The sequence below is a fragment of the Oryza glaberrima genome, chromosome 2, assembly GCF_000147395.1.
Source record: "Oryza glaberrima chromosome 2, OglaRS2, whole genome shotgun sequence".
Taxonomy (NCBI): Eukaryota; Viridiplantae; Streptophyta; class Magnoliopsida; order Poales; family Poaceae; genus Oryza; species Oryza glaberrima.
In genome coordinates, this window is record NC_068327.1 from 34,133,264 (window position 1) to 34,153,216 (window position 19,953).

Consider the following 19,953-nt stretch of genomic DNA (forward strand, 5'->3'; position numbering starts at 1 on the left):
CTTACTATAATTTGATTCTAGTGTTAAATTTAGCTATTAACACCATTCTGGCTGATATCATCATGCATATAACCCAATATGCTCACCAGGCAAGCTGAAGCGGTGCATCTTTGGCAGTAGTACTTTATATCTCTGAACTACTCTATTGACTGAGGCCCTTATTAGTTCGCGTAATGAAACGAACTAATAATGAAAATTTTTAGGTGTCACATCGAACGTTTTACCGGATATCAGAATGTGTTTTCGGACACGAATAAAAAAACTAATTTCATAACTCGCCAGGAAACCGCGAGATGAATCTTTTGAGCCTAATAAACTGTCATTAACACATGTTGGTTACTGTAGCACTTATTGCTAATCATGGATTAATTAGGCTCAAAAGCTTCGTCTCGTGATTTCTCCCATAACTATGCAATTAGTTTTTTTTTATCTATATTTAATGCTCCATGCATGTATTCAAAGATTTAATGTGATGTTTTTAGGAAAAAAATTTGGAAACTAACAGGAAGCGGTTCTATCATTTAGAAACTAATCTCTGAACCAACGGTCGCATCCCCCTAAGCACTACATCATGTCGATGGTTCCAAAGACCCCAGAAAACTTGAAAGTGCTTGTTGGGATGCCACGGGGAGGGATCAAACCCGATAAGCTAGTTCAAATTAAAACAAGTTCGTGCAGATCAAGAACTAGTTAGTTGGTTAGGCAAATATTATGCATCAGTTGTATTGGCATCATGCATATGGACAGAATCTGAAGCTTGACAACGAGGTTAGCCTTTAGCCGATCGATCAACTGATCTTACAAGAGAAAAGCACAAAACGATCTAGATATATGGGTGCACAGCTAGCAGCTATAGCGTCACACCCAACAACCATGCATGACTGTACAACTGCCCATCTTTGATTTTGCATGATCGATACATCGTTGTCGCATATATTTTCTTTGTCGCCTCCTTCTCCAAGCTTAGCTAGGCATCTCTTGTCTCTAGTGTACATAAGCGGTAACCCCTCTATGATGTGTTTTATTCGATGGATATTATTGAATCTTTGATCCGTGAAACAAGATTCCAACTCCAACACGCCAGCTAGCAGTAGGTGTAAGCCGTGTTTGCAAAACTGCGGTAACCGCGCGGTTACTGTGCTTATCACGGAATACGGTAAAAGGAAAACCATTGTAACCTCCTTAAATTCAAATAAATTTAAAAAATATTTTAAAATTTTAATAAATTTTACACGGTTTCATATGGTTCACCACGGTTACCACGTGGTAACCGTGCTTACCGCCGGGGTGTGGTAACCCTGGTCCCGGCGGTTTGAGAAACCCTGGGTGTGAGATTGGCTCCATTAAGCTAGAGAAGAAAAAAAGCTCTTGGCTCGTGGCTTGGATCAAACTCGCCTGGAACTCGCATACTTTCAGCTCATTGGTATAAAATTTCTTAAAACCTTAATGCGTAGGAGTACAAAATGTTGAGGTTGCACCTCTAATAGGGAAGTCTATTCGTCCCTCTAGAAATGAAACGGACCCTCAGTTCTTCTATATCTAAAAAATGACTCTGAACATAACATGTAATTATATCATAGTCAAATTTATTGTTTTTATTTTTTAAAATTGTATAGGTCAAAATTTAACCTATGTTTGTGTAATGATATATCATATATTGATGTATATTACTCCCACCTTTTTAAATATTTGACACTGTCGACTTTTTAGCACATATTTGACCGTTCAACTTACTAAAAGTAATTTTTGTGAAATATGTAAAACTATATGTATACATATAAGTATATTTAACAATGAATCAAATGATAGGAAAAATAATTAATAATTGAATAAGACAAACGGCCAAGCATATTTAAAAAAGTCAACGACGTCAACTATTTAAAAACGGAGGGAGTATATTTTTTTAAAAAAATATATGAACATTTTAGGCAACATGCATAAAATAAGTGGAAATCACCTTGAGGGACAAAAATTAATCATAGCAAAATATGTTTTCCTTCTTACTAATCTGTCCCAAAAAAAGCCAAACTCTAGCTATGAACCTGGACACGCATATGTCCAGATTCGTAGCTAGGATTAGACTTTTTTTTTGGGACGGACGGGTACATCTGCATGTAAAATTCCCTTGCATATTTGCAGTGATATACAACAATAACATTTGTATATTTTGAGTCTATTTTAGAAGTTTTCAGAGAGAATTAAGTTAGCCCTAATGCTTAATAGATGAGTAGATAATGAACCGAGCAACAGAGCGAGCTAGGTTATAAATTGAAGGGTTAAGCCAGTACTCCAGTTTAATATGCGCGGACGCAGAAGTTCAGAACAAGAAGAAGAAGCAGAGTGGCACGGTTGAGAAAGAACAATAGAGCAGAGAGCATGGAGAAGAAGAAGGTGGATGCGGTGGTGGCCGCCGCCCGGCCGTTCCTCCGCGGCGACCTCTCTCAGGTGGACCCCGAGCTGCCCTCCCTGGTGTCCGTGCTCTGCGACGCCGGCGCCGGCGAGTGCTACCACAAGCACGGCATCTTCCTCGCCCACCTCATCGACGTCTACCGCATCCTCCGCCTCTGGGGCGCCCCCGACGCCGTGGCGCGCTGCGGCCTCTACCACTCCGCCTACTCCAACTCCTACGTCAACCTCGCCATCTTCCAGCCCGACGTCGCCCGGGACCACGTCCGGGGCATCATCGGCGCCGCCGCCGAGCGCCTCGTCCACCTCTTCTGCGTCGTGCCGCGCCACCAGCTGATGCACGACGACCTCCACCTCCGCTACACCGACGCAGAGCTGACGGCGCACCTGGCCGCGTCGCAGGCGTCCCTGGACGCCGCCAGGAAGAGCGGCGGCGGCGGCGGCGACCCCGGCGAGGCGTGGCGCGCGAAGCTGGCGTCGGTGGTGCCCCCGGAGGGCGTGGTGGCGAGGCACATCCGGACGGGGGAGGCGGTGGCGCTGTCGCGGAGGGTGTTGGGCGTCTTCATCGTGATGACCATCGCGGACTTCAGCGACCAGTACACGGACTACCAGGACAAGCTGTTCGACAACGAGGACGGGCGGCTGGAGTACCGCGGCGACAACTGGCGCGCGCTGTGGCCGGGCAGCGGCAAGCCCGGGCTGTGGATGAGCGCCATGTCCAGGCTGGCGGCGGTGTACCGCCTCATCGCCACGGACGAGGAGATCCGCGAGCTGACAGCTGGAGAGAGGAGCGTCGTGAAGAGGGAGGACGCGGAGCTGGAGCTGGTGATCCCGCCGGTGTTCGAGCGGTGCAGCAAGGTGCTGGAGGCGGCGGAGCAGAAGGAAGGCCGGGATCTGTACTGGGAGGCGGTGTGCGGGGAGTGGGAGGAGGGGAAGACGGAGAGGCTGCTGCGGCGGAGCATCGAGAAGAACCCGTTCGTGGGGGAGCCGTGACTGGTGCTGGCACAGGCGCTGCTCAACTCCGGGCACGACGAGGAGGCGGAGGCGGCGGCGGAGGAGGGGGTGAGGCTGGTGGTGGAGTGGGGGAGCAGCTGGGACAAGCGGATGTCGTGGGAGGGGTGGGTGTCGTGGGGAAGAGTTCTCCGCGACGGAGCTCATCGCCGGCAATGGCCGCGCACCGCATGGGGCATCATCAACCTCGGCCTCGTCAAATAATCAATTAAATTAATTAATGGAATTAATCTCTCTCTGGAATTGGATTGTACTGTATGGTATTGGTATGTACTATAATGAAGTATGGAATAAATGTTAAATGGGCCGGAAAGAAACAAGTCTTGTTGGGCTGTGACGTGGTGGGCGGCACCGCCTATTGGGCCACCCAGGAAGGAGTTCCTCTCGCCATTGATCCGTCCCCTCCCAAAACCAAAACGAAACGCACTCGTGAATGCCATGCCATGGTGGTGAAGCGATCGCGGAGTCGTCTCCTACCTCCGCTCCCTCTCCACTTCATCCGCTTCATTCTCTCCCATTCCCATCCTCATCATGCGCGACTGCGAATCGGAGGGAGGGGACGCTCGGCGTCCATGGGGAATATCACTAAACTTGAGCGTGCTCGTTCCCATGTCACCCCGCGCCGCACTTCTCGCAAGGTCGAATCTGCGTCAATGTCAGATAAGTGCGAGATCCAATTCCAAGGCGCATCAGGCGGTCCAGAACAGTCGCCCAAGCCTCCAATTTTGACAGAGCTTCTTCTTCCCCACCGCCGCCACCGCTGGATCTTTTAAATTGCCCTGGTAACTAATGATTCCTTATTTCAGCATCCTTTTCCTTTGTTTAACTCCCAGCCCTTTTGTTTTTTTTTTTAAAAAAATTCCCTCTACCGTTCATCACGTTGACTGTTTTCTTTTTCCCCTTCAAATGTCGTCTCGTGGCTTCGAAATCAGATGAATTCAAATCACTGGGAACGGACAGACTACTTCCTTGTGACTTAAAAAACTCTAGTCCGTGTGCTTTGCAGCAGTACGATGCCTACCTTCACTGGTTTTACTACTTTCATAGAGGTCATGCTCCTCTTGCATCCCTTTGTGATGCTGCCTCCATGGTAACCCCCGCTCTATTCTCTATGAAATCACTACGAAATTGCTGTGTTGGGTCACGAAACTCTATTCGAAATTTGTATTTCTTTTAATAAAGAAACTATGCTAAAAAAGTAATTCATTGGATTTGTCCAATACAAATTTAATGATGATTCTAATACAAAATTCATACCAACTGTCAAGTGTTAACAAACATGATTTTAACTGTTGTTAACGTACTTTTATGGGCACATGATGTAACCGTGTTATCCATTTTGTGCCTCTTCGTGAATAAATAGGAACCAAATAATTATAATTAGACTGTCATGAGAAAAGCCCTATTCTAGGTACAGTCAAATCTTCCAATACGGAATACTCACCGTACAAAAACCTCCAATCCAAATGGGGCTTCACTATGAAACAATTATTTGGGTATTTTCACTTTTTTAAGCGTTTGAACCTATGCCCAGCCCTGTTGCTTCATTCATTTGGCTGACTGCTGTGACACTAACTGCAGCCTCCGTGGGAGGCGGTTTTTGTAATTGCTCCGTAGCTCCTTCCTTTATATTCACAGCAGGATTCACTTAAATTACACCATTTATTCTTTGAAGTATTTATTGGGAATGACATGCATAAGTAATTATATGGTTTCTTTCTTTGAAAGTGTTTGGAGAAGGAGAACAGCATGACGCTCTTGTGGAGAACTGTAAAAGCCTTTAGTTATATTCAAGGTTCCATAGTGGGTGAGTGCATTGTTGAATGGATGCGTACCGTGATTAAAGAAAAAGGTGAAATAGAACATCCATTTGGCATCGCTGCTGCTAAGGTACATCTAAATCTCCTGGCTGTTTAGTTTGGCATTGATTACCATATTGATTCTGTTTTAATGATTGAAAGAGAGGCTCACTAGTTTCTTGTATTGGTTATTTGCACAAAAAAAAATGATGGATGGTTTCAAGTGCATTGCTAAGGAGGCTGAGTTGATTTCCGAATGGCTGAGGCATGGGCGCCGTATGCTTACCGATGATGAGTACACCTTGTGCCATGAAATCCGGGCTGTTGCTTGTAAACCTTTTGTTTTCCGTGGGGAGTGGACTGTTGATATTGCTGCTGCCCTTCTGGTATGTGCATGCCTGCCTTCACCTAACCACATTCTGGTATGCTTGTCTAACGTTTGTGTCACTTGAATTTGATCAATTTATTTGCACCATCAGGGTATCAGAAAGGAGGCTGAGTGGTTGATTGAGAACTTGAAGCGTTTTCCTGTTGAATCCATTAGTACCTCCATGAAGATTCGACAATTTGCCTTGGATTTTGTGTGGGAAAAGATTGGTGAGTATGCATCATATAAGAATAAGGAGAGCAGTGAAAGTGAAATGGCTTCTGAAAGTGATGCCGATGTCACTGAAAGCAATGATAACGACTATATGGTACGGTGTATGTTGTGAAAAATATGCTCTTGATTTTACTCAATGGAGATATCAATCTCATGCTACATATATAGCTGACTCACATGTATGGTTTTGGATTGTTGCCAGGTTTGCTATGACGAAGACTACTTGAAACTTGGTATATGAACGCATGTTGAGACCAAATATATCAGGCACAAGGTCTCGCCCCCTTCACCCGCACACGAGGCAATATCTTCATGATCAAAGCAAGAGTAAAGTAAAGACTGAGTTAACTAGATATCTCGAAGATATTCCTCAAGAAATGATTTCCCTGATGATGATTTTGACATACTCCAGTGGTGGAGTGTGAACTCTTGCAAATATCCAATATTATCACGCATGGCACTTGATTTGCTTGCTGTCCCTGCATCCTCAGTTGCATCAGAGTCTGCATTTTCTACTGGATCAAGAATCATTAGCGACTATAGGAGTAGGTTGGCTAGTGGAACTGTGGAGGCATTGGTTTGCCTTCAAGATTGGATGCGAGCCGATGGTATGAAGCCTACTTTAGTTGTGCATTGCTACTTATATTATGGGCCATGAACTTATTTATGTTGAACTTTTGTATTCTGATGTTTTAGGTTTTGGTGATCCATATTCAATTCTAACTGATACGGCTGAGGGCGATGATGTTAATATGCAACTATTAGGTATTCAAATTACTTGATTTTATATTTCTGTATGTCTAATTGAATATGGGTACTATGATGATCTAATAATAATTTACAATTTATTCTACATTTGCTTCTTAAATGAGTTGCTAGATCTGGAAAAAGAGTTGTGTACACATGCTGCATTACCCCCTCACCATGGTCATAAAACTGTAACTGAAAATTGTTTCTGTTCCTTAAATAGTACTACATAATTTTATCTTCATTTCTAGGTAGTTTGGACCTCTCTTTTTCTGGGGGTCAGATTCACTTCTATTCTGTTAGATTGCTTTTAAATTCAATCCAAGATGTTCTGGCACTGGCAATGTAGATTATGTTCCAACTTTTAACCCCTTTTTTTGTCACTGGGCAGGACATTAAATCATTTGACATCTCAGGCAAATTACCATGTGAGTTCTATGCAATCTGGGTTCTGAGAAATTTTGCTAGTTCTGGAGCAGTGGTCAGTGGAGCTTGCTTAGTTTCCCAGCTCATATCAGTGTTTCCCACACATGTCAGATTACATCCAAAATTTGTATGATGTATTGGAAATTTAGTTGAGCCTGGGATTTCTGGACTTCTTTTCTGCCGTTGAGCCTGAAATTCATATTTGATTTTGCCTGGTGAATTCTGCATGAGTGACAGGAATAGATGCAAGGATCAGGCGGCTTTGTTGCTGTCAGGATATGCATGTCTTTTGAGTCCTTTTTTTTCCCCTTTATGCTGTTGTTAAGCTATGAATATTTTGGAAAGGGATTTTTTTAGGACAATTTGATTAAGGATCGGTGGATTTTTATGCCAAATTGTAGACTCTGCTTTTCGCTGCAGTCACTGTCTTTCAGAAGATTTCAGGGCTCAAGATGGTTTCTAATATTTACTGATTTTCTGTTTCATCTGAAGATTCACCCCTGCAAGCCTGCATTTTTGCTTATACTGAAGAACTCTGAGTCTTCATGCTTGCATACCATATATCGCAGTTTTTTTCCTTTCATTTTGGTTTAATTAGCAGATGTAATTGATGCCACAGTTGAAGAGAAGGCAGTAATTTTTCTTGCATTGACAGTGACAACTAATGCTGGATACTAAGGCAGTAATTTCTCATACGAATTGAAGCCCGTACGAGAGTGATTACACATGATTTTACACGCATAAACAGCACACACATTTGCGGGACCCGCCTGCAAGCCGCCGGGCAAATGCGGGCGTGCGGACGCGGGCGCAGCCTGCCCGCTCCAGCCGTGCGGGCAATGCCCCTAGTGCAGTCTCCTTTCGTCATGGGTGATCTGATCATTGGTCCGATGCTTCTGGCTAAACCTATTCCCAGTGGCAGTGTGTGTGCAAGAAGTTCAATGAGTGCTAGTCCCGATACTCCGACTTAGAAATTAACAACCTCTCTTCTGCTCGCACGCAGTTGTTTTATTTTGATGACTTTCTCCCGGACAAACTTATCTCTAATCTTACCTGTGCTGTGCTGTATCGATCTACAGTCCATTATGCAATGAATAATATAAGCCGCTACTGCCGTGCAGGCCATTAGGGAGCACAAGTCGCCGCGCTGCTCGATCCGCATGGCGATGACGTACGTACATGCTCGCCCATGGCCCCTACTGCTCTGCACAAGTCATAGTTGGCGTGAATCAAGTGAACTTATTCCTAGTTGTTGGGCTGTGATGTGGTGGGCGGCACCCCATCTCGCCTTCCTTCTTTCACCTCCCAAAACGATCGCGCCGTCGTCTCTTTCCCCCTCCCTCTCCCTCTTCACTCTCCATCCGCTTCATTCTTCATCATGTGCGACTGCGAATCAGAGGGAAGGGACGCTCAATCAGCGTCCATGGGGAATATCACTAAACTTGAGCGTGCTCGTTCCCATGTCAACACTTCTCAAACCCTAACATCCTCCTCAGTGTCGGACAAGTGCGAGATCCGATTCCAAGGCGGTCCAGGAGTACAAGTCGCCCAACCCTCCCGAAAAATTTGATAATTTGACATTTTTTTCCTTGTCCAATTACTTTAATTGACATTTATGAGGATAACATATGGGACCATCTGAGTGAATGAAAGTTGGCCAGGATGTCAAATAATCGAAACCCATTGAAAAGAGTGTTAAATTATCAATTTTGACACAGCTTCTTCTTCCCCACCGCTCCATCTTTTAAATTGCCCTGGTAACTCCCAATTCTTTTTTGTTTTGTTTAATTTAATTAATTCCCTCTACTGTCGTTCATTACATTAACTTGTTTTTGTTTTTTTTCCCATGTGGCTTCCTAATGGCGAAATCAGATGAATTCAAATCACTAGGAACGAACAGACTACTTCCTTGTGACTTGAAAAACTCTAGTCCGTGTGCTTTGCAGCAGTACAATGCCTACATTCACTGGTTTTACTACTTTCATACAAGTCTTGCTCCTCTTGCATCTCTTGTTGATGCTGCCTCCATGGTAACTCCCACTCTATTTCTCTGCTTGCTTACCTCTACGAAATCACTACAAAGTTGCTTGCTGTGTTGGGTCATCCGAAATTTGTTTTTCTTTTACAGAAACTATGCTATGCTAAAAAAAGGTCTAAGTCATTGCATTTGTCCAATACAAATTTACTGATATGACTCTAATACTAAATTCATACCAACTGTTTAAGTGTTAACAAACATGATTTTAACTGTTGTTAACGTACTTTTATGGACACGTGATGTAACGGTGTGGTCCATTTTGTTCCTTTTCGTGAATAAATAGGATCCAAATAATTAGAATTAGACTGTCACGAGAAAAGCTCTATTCTGGGTACAGTCAAATCTTCCAATACGGAATAGTCGCTATACAAAAACCTCAAATCCAAATGGGGCTTCACTATGAAAAAATTCTTTGGGTATTTTCACTTTTTTTAAGCGTTTGAACCTATATGCTCCCAGCCCTGTTGCTTCATTCATTGGGCTGCGTGCTGTGACACTAACTGCAGCCTCCATGGGAGGCGGTTTTTGTAATTGCTCCGTAGCTCCTTCCTTTGTATGCACAGCAGGATTCACTTAAATTACACCATTTATCTTTCAAATATATACTTATTGGGAATGATATGCATAAGTAATGATGATTTCTTTCTTTGAAAGTGTTTGGAGAAGGAGAGGAGCAAGGTGCTCTTGTGGAAAAATGCAAGAGCTTGTACTTATATTCGTGATTGCTTAGTGGGTGAATGCATTGTGAAATGGATGCGTACCGCGATTAACGTAAAAGATGAAAGAAAACGTCCATTTGGCATCGATGCTGCTGAGGTACATCTCAATCTCCTGGCTGTTTAGTTTGACTGATTGATTGCCATATTCATTCTGTTTTAATGATTGAAAGAGAGGCTCACTAGTTTCTTGTATCGGTTATTTGCCCCCAAAAAAAATGGTTTCAAGTGTATTGCTAAGGAGGCTGAGTTGATTTCTGAATGGCTGAGGCATGGGCGCTGTATACTTAACGATGAGGAGTACGCCTTCTGGTATGTGCATGCCTGCTTTCACCTAACCAAGTTCTGGTATACTTGTCTGAAATTTGTGTCACATGACTTTGATCAATTTATTTGCACCATCTGCAGGGTATCAGAAAGGAGGCTGAGTGGTTGATTGAGAACTTGAAGCGTAATAATGTTGAATCCATTAGTACCTCCATGAAGATTCGGCAATTTGCCTTAGATTATTTGTGTGAGAAGTATGTTGAGTATGGATCATTTAAAAAGGAGGAGAGCAGTGAAAGTGAAATGGCCTCTGAGAGTGATGAAGATGTCGTTGAAGAACACACCTACTATGTGGTACGGTTTATGCTCTTGATTTTACTCAATGGAGATATCAATCTCATGCTATAGTTGTCTCACATGTTTGGTTTTGGATTGTTGCCAGGGTGACCTACATGATGAAGACTACTTGAAACTTAGAAGAAGACTACTTGAAACTTTTTCCATAAACGCATGCTGGGACCAAATATATCAGCTGTTTTCTTTTGATGAATTTCTCTTGGACAAACTATCTCTGATCTTACATGTGCTGCTGTATCGATCTACAGTCGTCCATTATGCAATGAATTTCCTTTTTCTTTCGGCATAGTTATGTCCGATCTTATTATTGAACCTTTGTGTTGGAAGTGGTATGGCTGCGTCATCTGCTATAGAACGCCACTAATAATACTCCGTCTCGGCACCATGGAGATGCACATGCCTCCTCGTCGATCAGTCGTCGCCTGCGTGCCCCGTCAGCCGTTGCCGCTGCCGGACGAGCTCACGAATAGCTCGTGTGGATTGCACACGTCACAACGAACAAAGTCAAAAACTGATTCATAGGAATCATGCATTCAGAGAGATTCATATGATCCAAATCAAATAGACAAGCCTGCAATCGATAAATGCTTCTACCTTCGTCCCATAATATAAAAATTTTTTTTAGATGTGGCGTCAAATAATCTCTACGGACCGCGTGTACTCTAATAAATAAATAATCATCCGATGGGATGGGCCGGAAAGAGTGACTAATTGTGCTTTCAGTTCACAACAAAGCAAGGAAAGAAACAACTCTTGTTGGGCCAACAATAATGTAATGTAAGGCGATTGCCACAGTAAAATTAGCTATTACTTATGCAACCACTTATGTGCATCATGCGGTGCATAATGAAAGATGATAATGTGGTGTACAGTGGCATTTATCAGTTCACCAAAAACTAAGTTAAATTTTGACCTATACATTGAGAAAAAAAAAGATAAATTCTAATGTGAACAATACCGCTACTATTCATACGCTAAATTTATCTTTTTCACATCTTCATGTGTGAGTTGAGTTTGGACCTAATTTTTTTAGAGTGGTATATATGTTGGGTGAGTGTTGTCAAATTCTTCAAGAATTTTATATAACTGTTCGGATGGTTTTTAAAACGAGGGGGGAGGGGGCATCCCCTCGATAAATCAAAATAGTTTCCCGCAACAAATCCAATTATAGATGTCAACAAAAATGATTGGGGTATTCTTTTCTAGGTGCTCTACCCTTACAAAAGGAATAGATGGAGGGACGTGGTCGCTGACATGTTGGCTTATAGACAAAGACCTCCATATGTCAGTGACCACGTCATAGAGGCAATAATGGTAGAAGATATGATTCTCTTGCAAAACTACTAGATGTTCCTGCGTAGTTTTACATTGAGCAATATTTAAAAATATACAATTAAAATTCAATATACAACTCTTACTGCTCATATGTTTCCGTAACTACAATTTTGTTTGGTATATAACTCAATCTACCTTAACCACCACCGTATAATCTAAACATATTTCTTCTCTCCCTATGATGAACGTGATGGTTTTTAGGCCTTCAAAACGATAGCGATGTTCATTTTCGTCATCTATTTATAGTAACTAGAGATAATGCTTTGGACCTGCCCTGCCACCAGGATGCGAGTTGGATGCTCCAATTCGGATTGGGTGAAGCTGGGAGTTGGGAGGCAAGATAGGCACAGCAAGTCGGGTCGCCATCCATCAATCCTTTCATTCATATTGGCCGGCCCATTCATGATGAAATAATGTTGTTCGATTGGTATATATCACAAGCACACATGCTTTTCTTTAAACTATTGAAGTGTTGTTCAATGGAGTAATTAACTCTGGTAGGAATCGGATTCAGTGATATTCATATTATCCAAAATAACAGTGAAGCCTGCAATCGATATTCGATACTACTCCAGTACTAAATGCTAGTGATAGTATTAGCGTTGAATGATGCTAGTACGAAGTTAAAGCGAAGTATGCAGATGCAGCCATGCATGGAAGGCAGATGCAGATACAGCCATGCATGGAAGAATTCGTTCGTTGCTCTCCAGTCTCCACTCTCTGCAGTCGTCCGTCATCAGAGATGGAACTGAAAGTACTGTACACAGGAGTACTCCACTCTCTGGGCTGGACGCATCATCACAACCTATAGTGATGGTAGTACGATGCAGTGCAGGCGATGCAAACATGCAACACATCATTCATCAATGATCAATCAGTCATGGACTCATGGGTATGACCAGACTGAAAAGCTTAACGCATTTTCTGGCCTCCCTCCTGCTGCAGCAGAGTGTAGTATCAAAGACACAAAGAAAGAATCAAGAATGGTACTTGAGGTCTGCTTTACGTACAGAAAAAAGTTATCATGGAGATAGCATGTACTATGTGTGCGTAGAAATTGCTGTAGTAGATCGCATCAGCTCATCCGAACAAGAAGGTCGTGGGGCATGTTTGGGGGAGCTTAAAATTCTAAGAAGCTACTGCTGAGAAGCTAGCTGGTGAGAATCTGGAAAAGCTAGAAAACCTAGCTTCTGACTTCTAGTTCATTTCCCAGATTCTACAACTACAGATTTTCAGAATCTAGATAAAAAATTGGACTGTTTAGGGGAGCTTCTGACTACTGGAGATTCTAGAAGAAGCTGCAGCTGCTAAAAGCTCCCCCAAACAGACCCGTAGTCGGCTGTCTCCGGCCTGGCCTCCTGCCAAAGTGCCAAGGAAACAAAAAGGAAAGGAAGAAAGATGGGGCAGGTTAGGTTAAGGTGGGCTGGAAATTCGCCTCGCCCTTTTCGTCCAAGTTTTGCTATTCATTTCACACATCCCTCATTAGTCACAGAAATTGCTCACCAAGTCACCAGTAGTAAGATGTAGTATTACTTTAGTGTAGTAAGTAAAAAGAGGCACATAAATGATATTTAAGGCAGGAAAATGGGGATCAATTCATTTCACATCATCTTCTAAAACCCTTGTATGCTGAAAGAAAGAGACCTGCTGCTGCTGCTGCTGCTGCTGCAGTGCTTGCATTTGTTCGGTCCAGAAACAAGAGGCTGCCACAGTCCAAGTCAAATTCAATCCTTTTTTTGCGCTGTGCACATGCACAGGCTGCTATATTTTTCCTGCAACTAGCAGTATTTGCCTGGCTTCATTGGCCACACCTGCTGCAGATATTATAGACTCCTTAACATGCTAATGATGCAAGCACAGCAACGAAAGCAACATCCCCAATTCGGCTCCGTCATTGGACGGAAAGCGAAAGATCATTCGATTCCTTATCAACCATCGCAAATTCGCAATACCATTCCCTAAAACAAAGTGCAATGTGAAGCCACATTTTTCCCCAACACCTGAATTTCAGATTTCCACAGTACTACTCCAGTTCAAAGGAAAGTGCTTGATGAAAGTTGAAACAATCTCCATTGCTCTAACAATTACTGCTCACAGCTATTGAGCCATAGGGCACAGAAAAAAAATTTCTACCACTAGAACAGTTTTTAACAGACAAACTGAGCTAACGATAGATGGCAGTGAAGTACGAGCGCCATCTTGTCCACCATTATCCAATTATTAAAGCCACAAGACAGGATCTTGGACGATGCAGTACCTATCATCATCATCATTTCATCAAGCTTCTGTTTTACTACTAGTACAATCCTTTTTTTTTTACCAAGGGGTGTATATGTACTTATATCTGTACTGTAGCTTTTTGGATCAGGTAACTTTACGGCACACTATCTGAGTATGTAATCAAGCACGAACAAAAGAGGCAGAGAAAGAGAGAAAGGAGTAGTAGTACTGAAACAATGTTGTTGACATCCAAGTTCACTTTTATCTTAATCATTTGAGTAATGCAAAAGAATTACTGCTAGTACTACACAAGGAGCACTAAAGCAGCAGAAGCAAACGCACATACAGTGGGAGGGCAGAGACAAGATGATGCATAAGCAGATACAGAGTTGACCATCTTGAGTGTTATCCAGGATGAAAAAGGAAGTGTAGAAAAGAGAGGAGCGAGGAAAAAAGGGAAAGGCAGAGAGATCGAAAGGGATCACACCCACTGAACACACAAAAATAAAAAGGACAAGGAAGAAAGAAAGAAAAGCTAAGTGCAAGCGCGCCTTCATTATCGTGCACTGATAAATTAAACAGGGCACCAACCAAACCAGGCGCAGAGACAGGATTCCTCCACATAAAAAAGTTGGTTTGCCACCGAGACGCCCTCCCCCACCCCCACGGTATTATTCTAATTCCAGCGCAGCGCACATGCACAGTGCTTGCTGCTTACTGCAACATTGACATTGCAATGCTATCCAAAGACTCTAATTGACGATGAACTTGCAGTTTTTGCGAGCATGACGATAATGATAATAATAAGCATATCATGGTACTACTAGAAGGAAAAAAGAGTGACAGAGACATAGCAACTAACAGTCACAGGCAGGCAGGCAGGCAGGCAGGCAGCAGGAAGATGCATTCTTGATTCTGTGTGTTTCTCCTTGCTTATTTTGTCCATTCATTCATTCTCAATCATTCATGGTGATAATTTAACACATGAAACAATCCATACATACATACATACATGGCATACGTACAGAGGAGCTGAACTACCAGCCTACCAACAATTACTTATTATTACTATTATTCTCCCCAAGCACTAATCCAATCCAGAGATGAACACAAGAGCAACAAGAAGAAGAAGAAGAAGAATTCTGGACAAAAGGCCTAAAGAGCTAGAGCAGCAAGCAGACAGAAACAGAGGAACAAGTGAGACGACTTACATGGCCTTCTTTTGGGTCAGGTAAATTTCTTTTGTTCATTTCTTGGCACAGCATTTGCAGCTGTACATGTGATTGACGCCAACTATGACTCGTGCAGCAGACAAGTAAGCAAGCAAGCACGCCTTCTTTTCTTTGTCTTGTTTCTTGGAGCAGCATAGCACACCGATGCAACGAAATGAGGAAGGAAATCACAAATGAATTTAGAGATGTCCACACTGACTGACTAGAAATCACACGCACGACAGAGCAGTTCCCCTGATTACTGCAAAGCAAGCAAGGCAAGGCAAGAAAAGGAAGAAGAGTTTGTTTTTCATCTTGTTGATGGTGGTGGTGGAGTCACGGTGCACAGCAGGGGATGGATGGATGGATGAGAGAAGCAGAGACCTAACCTAATCAGCGGCTAAAGCTCCTATGTCAACCCAACTGGGAAGAAGCAAAGAGCACAGAGCACAGGGCTGAAATTTGCACTAAAACCAACCATGTCTGATGGCTCAATTTTGCTGAGCACTGTAATTGTTGCTCCTGCTCCATCATCAATTCGGTCGAACCCTAGAAATCGAAGGAGAAAAAAAAAAGAAGAGCAGCAAGCGAAGCAACGTGACTTGCGACTGAGTTTGAGTGGGAGTGACACGCAGCTAGCCAGAGGAAGAAGACGGGATGGGAATGGAAGCAAACCCTAAGCCCTAAATAAATTAAACCCTAGTAACTCAGCGGGCGCTCTCCTCCTCGGGTCGGCCGGTCGCCGCCGTGGCCCCGGCGCCTCCTGGGCCGCCGGAGAAGGAGGCGAGAAGGTTGAGGTTGCCCTGCGCCATGGGGAGGTAGTTGCCGACCCTGGCGGCGGACGCCTCCCCAGGCATGGCGGGTGCGGCGGCGGCGGCGACCATCATCTCCGGCGCGGCGGCGAAGCTCCAGAGCTGGCCGAAGTCAGCCCTGGCCGGGAGCGCCCAGAAGGCCTGGGTGGGGGCGGTGGCGTCGGGAGCGGGCGCGGGCGAAGTGGTGTGGTCGTCGGCGGCACGGAGGCGCTTGCCGAGGATGAAGGGGGCGGCGCGGGGGAGGAGGAGGTCGTTGGAGTTGGAGGTGGAGTTGGAGCGGAGGGAGGAAGGGGAGGAGGTGGAGAAGGAGGCCGGGGTGGTGCCGGTGCCGGTGGCGGCGATGATGGAGGGCTCGGCCTGGCGGAGGAGCCACTCGATGGTCTGGCCGTCGGACTTGTGGCCGAGCTCGCGGGTGAGCTGGAAGACGCGGGCGGCGCAGATGATGGGCATGCGGATGCGGCGGCCGCGGCCGTCGACCTTGCTGTGGCGGTCCTTGGAGGGAGGCTTGCGGACGGCGAGGGCGGTGCCATTGGCGTTGGAGGCCGGGACGAGCTGCTTGTCCGGAGCGCCGCCACCGCCACCGCCGCCGTCTGGCCTGGTCGTCATGAGGAGAGGAGAGGGGGGATTGGGGAAGGGGAAGTGGGGTAGTGGTGTGGTGTGTGGGGGATTGCTTGCAGTGCCACTGGAGAGAAGAGGAGGAGACGCCAATGCCCAATGCAATGATTGAGGGAGGGAGGAGGAGGAGGCGAGAGAGACGACGCGGCTGGGCTGCACCTGCACCTGCAACGACGAGACGGAGGAGCGGATCGAGCCGGTGCACGGCCACGCCAGACACACGGGCTGGACGGCACATGGGCCTGCTGTAGGGGCCCACCTAACCCAATCTACACACTATGACTATGGCCCTCCTGGTGGGGCCCAGCTGTTGCCTTTGTGGGCCCAACTGTGCCGATGGTCGGAAGGGCGGGAGAAAAATAAAATCCAACTATACCATTTAGGCCCTGTTTGTTTCAACTTATGATTATTATAATCTAGATTATTAAACCATATTACTATAAGCTGGATTATAATAAGCTGGCATAGAATAAGCTGTGAGTTGTTTATTTGTCTGGATCATTGAAGGCATGGATTATTGGGTTTGAATGGCTAAAGTCTATAATGCCCTCAGCTATCTGTTCGGTCGATGGCATAGGTGGGTAATTTTTCTCAAGTATGTAGGGGTAGTGGGTCTTTAGCCACTCAATAATCTGAAAAAAAGCTCCTTTAGAGCAGCTTATCAAATTATAATAATCTGGCTTATAGATTATAATAATCTACTTGTTTGTTTCAGCTTACTCCTAATAAGCTAGATTATAATAATCCTAAGCTGAATCAAACAGGGCCTTATTATCCCCTACCTCCTCCACTTTCACCACATGCGCCTCTCCATATTGAGCCACCGCCCGTGACGGAGCCAGGATAAAATTAAAGCAGGGACTAAACCAAAATGGCCAATAAAAATTGAAACATGTCTCATATAAATTAGCTATATTTATAATATAAACTATAAATATATGTATTATAATTTTAGGGGAGTATTATGGGAGCTCTAATACGCTGTCTCCACCGTTGGCCACCACCACCGGTTGCCTTCTCTTTCTACCCTTGTTCCTCATTTTTAACAGTATAAATTCCACTAAACTACTTAGTATATGCTTTCATCAATCTATCACATAACTATATATTTAAATATTATGTACCATAAAAAACTACAGATTTAATATCATATCTTTTTACTATATATCGACATATCATATAAAAATTACACATTTAACATCGTTTTATCATCAAACTACAACTTCTATAACCTCAATAATACTACGGATATATACTCTAAAATATGTGGCTTTTAAAAAAACTTTATTACTCAATTTGTAATTTTGAGATAACTGTCATCTCCGTTCTCTCCTAAACTCATTTTTGTTTTATTAGTGCATCTTCTAGAGACTAGCCAATGAAAGATTCATTTCTATATCTCCTGCACATTAATTCAAATGAAACAATAAAATCCCTGTGGGAACTACGAGCTTGTTCAATTTCTTACCATATTCACACCTTATTAATTTTTGGTATGCTAACAAACCAAACATATCCTTACCATTGTCACTCTACCAAACTTTGGTAATTCCGAAAGTTTCCACTCTCAAGTTAAACAGTCTACCAGATTTTAGTAGGTTAAACATCCAACACAACCAAGTTTTGATAACACTAAAATATGCCAAAATATGGTAAGAGTGAAAGTGATAACAAAGTGAACTAGCCCTACATATATATCAACCATTCAGTCTCTTCTTTTTTTTTTAACTTTGGAAGAGATGACTAGGGGAGGATGCTCAAATTTGGCCAATCAAAAAAAAAAAAACTGTCCAATGCATTTGGATATATATAGTCTGTTAGGGTATGTTTTTTTTCCTTGGTTGGTATATGGCTAACCTCAATCTCTTAGAGTATTCTTTTACGTGCCTTGAACCAATTTTTTTTTTCACAGGATAGATTGAAGGAAGGTGTGTTGGCAACAAAACAAGCTGAAGGCACAAGGGAAACCAACCGTAGAGGGGTGCCGGGTGCAAATGCAATGCAGGGTGGGTGAGGCATCCCTATCCGTCCGTACCAATCCAACCAGGTCTCGACTCCACTCGGGTAAATTTAGAGAGAGATGAAGGGATGCAACTGAAGCCTATGTGGCGTGGGCCCTCCGTGTCGGGTCTGGTGGGCCCATGGATTGGATTCAATCCTTCGTCCCGTTGGGTTTGGGTTGGGATTGTGATTGGGTGACGTCCGTAATTAAGTGACCTGGCAATGCGGGACGACATGTTGTAGATTTCCAATCCAATCCAAACGACGGATGCCAAGTGTCTAGCTTCACCTTTTTTTGAAACCGACTAGTCAGTCTCAGTCTTGTGGTGTTGTTGTACATCAATTTTTATGCACAACCAAGCATACAACACTGCTCATGAACCACACTGTACTCCCGCCATCCATATGTAATAGATTTATGAGTAAAACATATCCAAAACAAAAACATGCATGCCTACCTGAACCTCACCACTACAACAAGCTCACACACGTTTACATTGGACAAGGTAGGTTTACCTGGCAAATTTTATATAGCAGGATATATCGCACATATATACATTTCAGTGAATTAATGGAACTGAAATCAACAACACGCTGGCTAGATCGACAAGCCTCTCAACTTCTGCTCTTGCTCGGGTAATTGCAAAAGAGAATGAATACCATACAGAGATTATCATTTTCGTAAGTACGTAAAACAACCGCAAGACATGATTACGACACGATACGCTTTTACACACTAATTATAATAGTATACTCATTGCGTGGAAGAATTAGAGGAGCTATCTAGGGCAATTGTCAACCTATTCATTCATACTACTTCCGTCTCAGAATAAGTGTAGCCGTGAATATCCGTGCCCAACGTTTGACCGTCCGTCTTATTTGAAAATTTTGTGAAAAATTTAAAAATATTTAGTCACACATAAAGTATTATTCATGTTTTATCATCTAATAGCAATAAAAATACTAATCATAAAAAAATTTCAAATAAGACGAACGGTCAAACGTTGAACGTGAATAATGCAAAACTGCACTTATTTTGGGACAGAGGGAGTATATGCTATAGATCTGGGGCCCACCGGAAATCCCACCTGATGTGATCCTACTTGGACCAATGGCCTCTGCCCACCGTGCATCTGATCCTATCCACAATTCGTACTACCACGTGGAAAAAGAAATATAAGTAAAACCTAGCTACATACTGAAAAAGGCTATGAGCAATTATATATTACTCACCAAATGACAAATCAGCCTCTTCCTAACCTTTTTATTTATCTCTCGTCTCTTGCGATACTGCTGAATTAATTTTTATTAAGCTAGCTATACATTGGCTATCTAATCCAATCAATAATTGGAAGCATGTAGAGTACTAAACTAGAAAGGAAACTATATTA

At 43.5% G+C, this 19,953-nt stretch overlaps 2 protein-coding genes and 1 pseudogene across 3 annotated transcripts; 2 read left to right on the forward strand and 1 right to left on the reverse strand.

Annotated features, from left to right (window-relative positions):
- The first annotated feature begins 2,094 nt into the window (after positions 1–2,094).
- Positions 2,095–3,724, forward strand: LOC127761733 (uncharacterized; annotated as a pseudogene).
- A 1,442-nt stretch (positions 3,725–5,166) lies between these two features.
- Positions 5,167–7,563, forward strand: LOC127764286 (uncharacterized). Of its 2 annotated transcripts, XR_008015846.1 has the most exons (6): positions 5,167–5,307; positions 5,441–5,602; positions 5,696–5,911; positions 6,020–6,425; positions 6,514–6,582; positions 6,956–7,563. XR_008015846.1 is itself a non-coding variant. In XM_052289142.1 (4 exons), exons 1-4 carry the CDS (start codon positions 5,167–5,169, stop codon positions 6,056–6,058), a joined length of 558 nt encoding a protein of 185 aa, XP_052145102.1. In that variant the 3' UTR covers positions 6,059–6,460. The 2 variants fall into 2 exon arrangements, 1 of the variants encoding a protein (XP_052145102.1); XM_052289142.1 differs by lacking the exons at positions 6,514–6,582; positions 6,956–7,563 and having other exon boundaries at positions 6,020–6,460.
- A 5,594-nt stretch (positions 7,564–13,157) lies between these two features.
- LOC127764224 (transcription factor TCP7-like) lies at positions 13,158–16,682 on the reverse strand. The gene has a single exon (XM_052289076.1). The coding sequence runs from the start codon at positions 16,550–16,552 to the stop codon at positions 15,842–15,844; it is 711 nt and encodes a 236-aa protein (XP_052145036.1). The 5' UTR covers positions 16,553–16,682; the 3' UTR covers positions 13,158–15,841.
- Between the last annotated feature and the right edge of the window lie 3,271 nt (positions 16,683–19,953).

Excerpts from the sequence above, each read along its gene's own strand:
- LOC127764224 (XM_052289076.1), bottom strand. The coding sequence starts at position 16,552 with ATGACGACCAGGCCAGACGGCGGCGGTGGCGGTGGCGGCGCTCCGGAC.
- LOC127764286 (XM_052289142.1), top strand. The coding sequence starts at position 5,167 with ATGACGCTCTTGTGGAGAACTGTAAAAGCCTTTAGTTATATTCAAGGT. Across the intron at positions 5,308-5,440 it reads TTGGCATCGCTGCTGCTAAG|TGCATTGCTAAGGAGGCTGA; the intron begins GTACATCTAAAT and ends GATGGTTTCAAG. Across the intron at positions 5,912-6,019 it reads GCAATGATAACGACTATATG|GTTTGCTATGACGAAGACTA; the intron begins GTACGGTGTATG and ends GATTGTTGCCAG.